Genomic DNA, 7,077 nt, shown 5'->3' with positions numbered 1-7,077 from the left:
TTTACTCGGGCTCGCTGCTGTTGGTGGTCTTCTCCCACTCCAAGCTCTCCTCGCTCTGCGCGGGCGAGCCCGGAGGTGGCCGTGCCCGGAGCCCCTGAAACCTGCGGCACTCGGGGCAGACGCGGATGTGCGTGCAGCCCCGGGCGACCAGGGCAGCTTCTTGTGCCAGTCTTTGTGCCAGGGGGTCTGGCTCTCCCCCGCTGCACAGCTTCCCGTTGCTGAGCGTGGTGGTGCTGCGGGCTCGGCGCTCCTCGGGGATAACGGGGCGAGTCCGTGCCATCCCCCCTCGCCTCCGACGGGGGTGGAAACTGTCCTTGCAGAGGATGATGTTGCGCAGCTCCGTCACCATTTCTTGGCACACCGACACCTGGAAGGCAGAGCACGCTGCTCACCTAACCGTGCTGCAAGCCCAGCCACCCTGCTTCTGCTCCAGATCCTGATACCAAAATGCTACAGGCTCAGGTTTGAGTTTGGCCACTGGGTTTTGGTACCAGCGCTTGGACCCTCGTGCTTGTTTTACCCAGGAGGTTCCACCTCTTGGTGGAGACCCTACTGGATCTCCAAATCAGCTTGGGATCCAAACCTGTTGGAGGCAGAAATTCTCAGATGTTCCAGGCTCCAGGAACCTGGATCCAGTACCTGGGTCTTGTGCACCTCTGATCCCTTCAACAGCCCTTGGAGCATCCCTACAGCCTCAAATCTTAGGGTGCAGGCGTACGTGAGATGTTCCTGAACTTCAGACCCCTACCCAGAGCTCTCCTGTGTTTGAGGTCTCAGCACTAGGAATGCCATAAGCACTTCTATCCCCTCGGGACACTTTCAGGTCCTACCTCTGACTGCTCAGAGTGCCGAAGGCTCCACAAAAATTCCAGCATTGCCATAAAAATCGCTACGATTAAGCCACAGATGAGAACCACGAAGATTCCACCAATATTCTCCATCCCTAGGCCTGAAATAAAGCAGAAGAGACAACGCTGTGGGGAGGCAGGTGCAACATAAATTGCAGGCATCGTTGTGCAGAAATCCCAACTCTTTACTGTTAGCATTGCGCACACCCAGCCAGAGACCAAAACCACGGAGCCAGCACTTGTCCTATTAATAGCTGGCTGCATGACTCAGATGGCAAACCAAATGACTTGCAATAACTGCACGATCGAAGACGCATTCTCAGAAATGATGATTTTGCAGATAAACAGCAAATACATTGGAGGCAAGTACAAAGCAATTTGTGGACAAACCGAAAACAGGGGGGAAAAAACGGGAGATCAATCGGGTACATTAATCCCTGCAAATTATTCACCCAGCTCTAGTTGCTTTGAACTTTGCGACAGCAGATGAGCAATGCTGTTAAGGAGGCAGAGATGAGGAAGACAAGAAAGGGCTTTAAAGGAGGCTGGCATTAAGAAAACCTCCTTTGATCACATTACAAAGTGCTGGTGAAAAATGATTACAGCTGCTTGTGTTGCAGTATCAAGGAGAGGTTCCAGACAAGACCATGACCCAGCGCTGCTTGACATGACTTGGTGGCCACATGGGGATGTTGCCCAGGGGCACCTGGTTAGGGGCTGCCTACACAGCTTGTAGGACACAAACCTCACTGCTGGAGGGAAAACCCAGCCCTCGGAAACCCACCCTGAGCTTTCCACATGCCAGGGATATCACCTTGCTTCCCACCGTGACTCCTGTCCCCCCAAAACTGCCCTGCAGAACGGGACCGAAAGGCTGCTGGGGCAGGAGCAGATCCAAGGAGCAGCGCCTGCCTCTCAGCACACGCTGTCCAAAAACCAGCTCTGCTCTCCTCGGCTTCTTGGGTTTGGGTCTCAAGTGGCCAGGGCTCCTGATTGGGCTGATTACTAAAAAGCATGCGGTGTTTTGCACCGAGGTGACGGTATGAGGCCATTACTCAACCAGCGCATCTATAAAAACCTTCCTCTCCCCTCTGTAACATTAAATCAAAGTGCAAGAATCAATGATTTATTGACTTAATCTCTGCATGGCTTTTAGACATTAAATCTCACCAAAATCCTTGTAAATCGCTGACCTGTTTTGTTCTAAAACTTAAGAGGTCACAATCCTCCCTCCTTCTCCATCATTCTTTTGGCATTGCCTCCAGAGCAATACAGTGACTCTGTAAATCAGCCCATCGCAGAGACGTTTCCACGAAGACAGCCATCACAGGGCAGAAAACATATCCCATAATCACAGTTTAGACCCAAGATAAAGGCCATCCTCTCCTCCCAGCATCTCTCAAATCTGAATTTAAGGCCAGGATCAGTCTCTCTTCATCCTTCCATGGTTCCACCTGGGTGTCGGATCAGATACCCGTTTCCAAGATCACCAGAGAGGGATTTCTTTCCTCTGTGGGCAGTTTTTATCCCCTTTACTACCTCCCTGCCCAAATCCTTGAAAACACCTACGCTTTCTCTCTGATAGGATACAGCTGGGGATTTATTAACAAGGCGAACAAACCACCAGAACCTCCTCCAATCCCTGTTCCACTGTTAGGTACGTGGAAGAAGAGCCTCCATCCTGCCTGCTTGCCTTCAAACCAACTATTTTATTAGGTTGTTGCTTTGGCACAGCACCTCCTGCCTCCAAACCACCACCTAGGGCTACATGTGGGGCAGTAGGAGGGATAAGCAGCACCCCATCCCTTTGGGGCCTCATCCAGCCAGCTCGCAAGCTGCACACACACCCCAACGTCTGCTGCAATGTCAGGAAAACATGAGCACAGTCGTGCAGCCAGCTCGGCTCTGTCTCTGCACTCAGAGAGGTCAGAGGACTCGCCTTGCGGCTGGGCACTGCTGGCCTCCCAGAAAATGCTCGCCGAGGAAAGGGCGACTGCCAACACGAAAAAATGCAGCAACTGCGGGAAGCTGGCAACTGCTGTCATGCTGGGACATCAGCCTAATGTGGTAGCTTTTATGGCAATTTGCATAGCATTACCCAAAAGAATTTGCTCCTCAGTTTACAGATGTAGTAATAAAGTCCTTGTGTCCCTTCCCTCAGCTGTCTGAAAGGCGCTTTCACTCGGAGCCATTAAGCAGCGGGCCTGCAGTGGAGATCCATCTCCCTTGCAGGAACCCAGGATTTTGGTCTGATCCCTTCAGCCATCCATTTTCCCATGTAATGCTGCAGACATTCATTAGAAGCTAATTTCCCCTCCATATGCCTCCAATATTTGTCATTTGGTTGTTCCGCTCTCTTTGCCCCAGGCAAAAACACACAGCATGAGGCACCGCAGAGCTGTTTGGCTTTCTCCTTGAATTGTGAAGGAAGGAACCTCGGGTCAGGAGAAGGGGAAAAAGCGATTCTCTGGCAGAAAACCCAACAGTGCACACGTGTGGATGGACCTTCATCCTTGCACCACTGCTAAGGATGCTCTCCTACCTCCTGGTCCCCACGGTGAGCCACGGGTGGGGGGCGCAGCGTACCTTTGGCCCTGTGGTCCTCCTCCTTGGGACATTTGCCTCCTTCCCACCACTTGCGCTTCAGGATTTCCAGGCGGTTGTTCTCCTGCAGCTGGAGAATGGCCAGGTCGAACTCGTCGCGGAACACGGAGCCTGCAAGAGCAAGAGGCAGGCGCTAAGGCACCGCTCCAGTCCCCCCCTCAGTCCCGCGCACTGCCCTGCCACCAGCCTGCCCCGAACGCTCCTCCCGGCACCTTGGGAGCTCTCTCGCTCCGTGCCAGCCCTCGAAACCCACTGCTCCCCTGCTGGGGCTGTCCATAAATTCACCTCATTTGCAGGCAGAAGTTCTGCCTGCATCCCAAGACCCAAATATCGTACTTAAAGGAGTCTGTAGCCAGGGAGAGCTTTGCTAGCCTTGCTCTAAAGCTCCTGTTTCAAACTGGTGCAATAAAACGGCGCTGGATCCAACCTGTGCTCATGGGAGAGGATGCTCAGCACCCAACCCCACTGCAGGCCCCGTTATTCCTGGGGCCAGAGCTGCAGAAGAAGGGCCGTGGGAACGGCAGCAGCTCTCCCGGTAACTCTGCACTATTGTCCCAGCGAGCAGCTTTCTGCTCCTCTTATCTGCTACGATTTCACTGCTTAACAAGACAATGTCAGAACAAATTTAGTCATGAAAGTAAGGATTTGTACTCACGATCGGGTTACCGTGACTTTACAAGCTTACTCATGTCAGCTAAGCTCTAGTGGCTGCCTGTGTGAGGCTTCTTGCGTCACTCAGCTCAACTTTGTGTGGCTACCTGGGGTGTTCAGAGGTCAGGGACCAGGCGTCGAGCCTGAGAGACTGGCCCAAAGATCAGCGATCGTTTTTGGATAACAACCGCTACATCCTTTTCTTTGCTGCCCTGGGAGATGGGGTTCTCTTGTTAGCTCTCCTATTCAAAAGACTAAAGCCCTGCATTTGGTGGAACCTGATCAGGAGGTGAGATAGGACTGAATCGTCCCATTCTCTGTCCAATTCTCTGTCGGGGAGTTTTAAGAACCACCAGCTGTTAAGACACTACAGGAGTTGCACCAGCATTACGTTCACAGCACTTCTGAGGTCAAACGAGAAGCACAAAACGATTCAAAACCCACTGGTTCAAAAGGGAAACAGTCAGCAAAGAGCATATATGCAGAAAATAAGCAGCAATTTTGAAACAGCTTTCACACGAATCATTTAAAGAGCCGCAGTCACGTGTCACCTGGCTCCGGACCAGAGCAGGGTCTCGCACATCTGGCCCTGAGCATGCACCATCAGCTGCAGTGCATTTGATTTTCCTCCTGAGTTTAAAAAAACAAAATGACCCTGGGCAGAGCCGTGAAACGTGACCTCGGCCTTAGAGCCGGTTCAGCCTTTTCAAATGCTCCGGTCCTCTGCTGACAGCGGAGAAGGACTAGAATTTGTCTTCACTGCCTACCGACGGGCATGCCAATCCCGTAGCCCTTGGTGTCCAGAAGGCCCCCGACCTGCGTGAGGTTGCAATTGCGCTGACGATAATACTCGTTCATGGTGGACTCCAGCAGGAAGGCGTAATTGGAGTTCAGCACGCGCGCGATCCCTTCCTCCGTGCTCTTCACAAAGACGCTGGGCTGCTTGGAGTACATGTAGTTCCACATCCGCTGGTACGTCTGGTAGCGGGAGTTCTGCCGGAGAGAGGAGGCAGCACGGATAAGTGGGAGCACGTTACGGGGATGTACACCCCCAATTAGACCCTCTTGGAAAACGAGGGTCCCCTTTCGTGATGGAAAAGGGAGTCGAAACGGATCTGGTGCATGATTCGCACACGGCTGCCTGCCCTCCAGTTATTCCAATGAGATTTAGAGGCCCAAATGTCTTGGTGGATTTGAGACTTTGTTGGCAAGGCTGGGCATGAAATGCATACCTAATCCCAATTAGTTCCATCACGTCTCTTTGCATAAATTCAGCTTGCAAAAAATACAGTTTCCGTAACTGTATCGCAAACAACCAAAAACAGCCAGAAGAAATAGCTCACGGATGGCTTCTTTAAGCCACTGAACGCTTCCCATGCCCTTGTGCTCAGCAGGCCACCAGAGCCAGACACCGCCAGCCCGAAACGAGCACCGAGGTCTGGGCACAGAGTCAAAGCTCTCTGGAGTTTGCTGCTCCCTAAAATCTGGATTTTGCTGCAGAAGGGAACCAAAGTGCCTGTTCATGAGAACTGGAGGCTTTTGGCTCAATGGAGGTTGGATGCAAAGCAAGGTGCTGCGGGGCAAGGACAGCCTCAGCCTTGCCTACTCAATGTGCTGCTGCACTTGAGTCACCATCCTGACACCCAACACAAAGGGATCCCAGCAAACGGGGCTGCAAATGGTCCGGGAGCACCTTGCACTCATTTATTTCCCACCACCAGCTACTCCAGCATGCACCAGGCAGTGCAGAGCCACAGACAGGGTTTTAGCCTTCAAAGTCTGCCTGGGAAGAACCGAGTGCCTTGTACACAGACACTTTATTCACTTGGGCTCTTCGGCTCATTTTAGATGTGACGTTCTGCTTGGAAGCAGCTTTTTGCCAAACCCCTGAAGGACGGAAAGTTAGGCTGAAAAGCTCAGGCTCGCTTGAGATGTTTCTCAGGCTTCTTCCCAGTTCAGCTCAGACTCAGTGGAAAAGAGGAGTGAGAAAAGCTTTCTCTCTTTCTCTCCTCTTGGTATTTCAACATGTAATAAACAAATAATCCTCTAGCAGTTCTGTGTACCATCAGAGCACCGCAGAAAGGATTCACTCATTTGTTTCCCTTCTGAATCCAGGAGGGAAGCCAGACATGAAACTGGGCTAAATAGCACGTATCGAGTTTGCACATGCTTGACTTGTGTGTTTTCAGTGCCCCTGACCCCTTGCAAACTCCGCTTTGCACCAGCACATTTCCATAAGCTGGCCTACCAGGGGACTGCAAACATTTCTTTGCTTATCCAACCTGAGGGACTCTCACAGAGAAGCTAAGATCACACCAAACATGCACAGGGACGTGGAAATACAACCGCAAACGCTCGGTTGCTGAGGTCCACGCTATGCCATCGCTGACACATGGACGTGCACGGCTTTCTTACCTACGTGGTGGGGAACTCCAAACATTAAGTCACTTGCTGAGTCTGAGCAGGAAGATCTGCTCCTCTGGGATGAGCACAGATGACCTGAGCCTAGTCCTCCAGCATCCCAAAAGCATGCTGGCTGCTGCCTCACAAATCTCTGCCTTCCCTGGCCTCTGCTGTGCCACCTCCACCATTTACCCCATCACCACCCACGGTGGAATTAGCCCTGTGCGACCAAACAGCCAGGGAGCTCCCCAAATGTCTCCTCAATGCCAGAAACCAGGCTGCAACACACCAGAAAGAGGCCTGGCAGGCTGGGGCAGCATCCAAAGCTGACCAAAGGGTGCCCTCCGCACCCCCTGCCCCGCTGAGCAGAAGAATGGGGTTTACTTGGAAGAAGGTCATGCTGGAGCCGCCTTGGATGGTGCCGTACTCGATTGCTGTCTGGTCAGCCAGGTCATCCACGGATTCGATGGGGACATCCATCCGCTGCACGGTGAGGAAGGCTGCCAGGTTGGCCGTGTAGGAGGAGATGATGATCAAGGTGAAGGCCCACCTAGGGAGAGAGGAAGAAGAG

The 7,077-nt window shown here is 52.6% G+C and overlaps 1 protein-coding gene across 2 annotated transcripts in view; it reads right to left on the bottom strand.

The window, feature by feature from the left end:
• Positions 1-7,077, bottom strand: part of GRIK4 (glutamate ionotropic receptor kainate type subunit 4) — a 165,079-nt gene continuing 158,002 nt past the window's right edge. Inside the window, exons 16-20 of one of the 2 annotated variants that reach the window (XM_032201853.1) lie at positions 6,891-7,056; positions 4,871-5,096; positions 3,435-3,563; positions 831-949; positions 1-367 (exon numbers count right to left, since the gene is read on the bottom strand). In XM_032201853.1, the coding sequence (XP_032057744.1) occupies positions 2-367; positions 831-949; positions 3,435-3,563; positions 4,871-5,096; positions 6,891-7,056 (1,006 nt within the window). In that variant the 3' untranslated portion in view covers position 1. Of the gene's footprint in view, positions 368-830; positions 950-3,434; positions 3,564-4,870; positions 5,097-6,890; positions 7,057-7,077 lie in introns of those variants that run through there. The other variant, XM_032201854.1, reaches the window with a different exon arrangement.

Source organism: Aythya fuligula, chromosome 22 (genome assembly GCF_009819795.1).
Source record: "Aythya fuligula isolate bAytFul2 chromosome 22, bAytFul2.pri, whole genome shotgun sequence".
Lineage (NCBI taxonomy): Eukaryota > Metazoa > Chordata > Aves > Anseriformes > Anatidae > Aythya > Aythya fuligula.
This window is presented reverse-complemented; position numbering and strand designations above follow the sequence as displayed.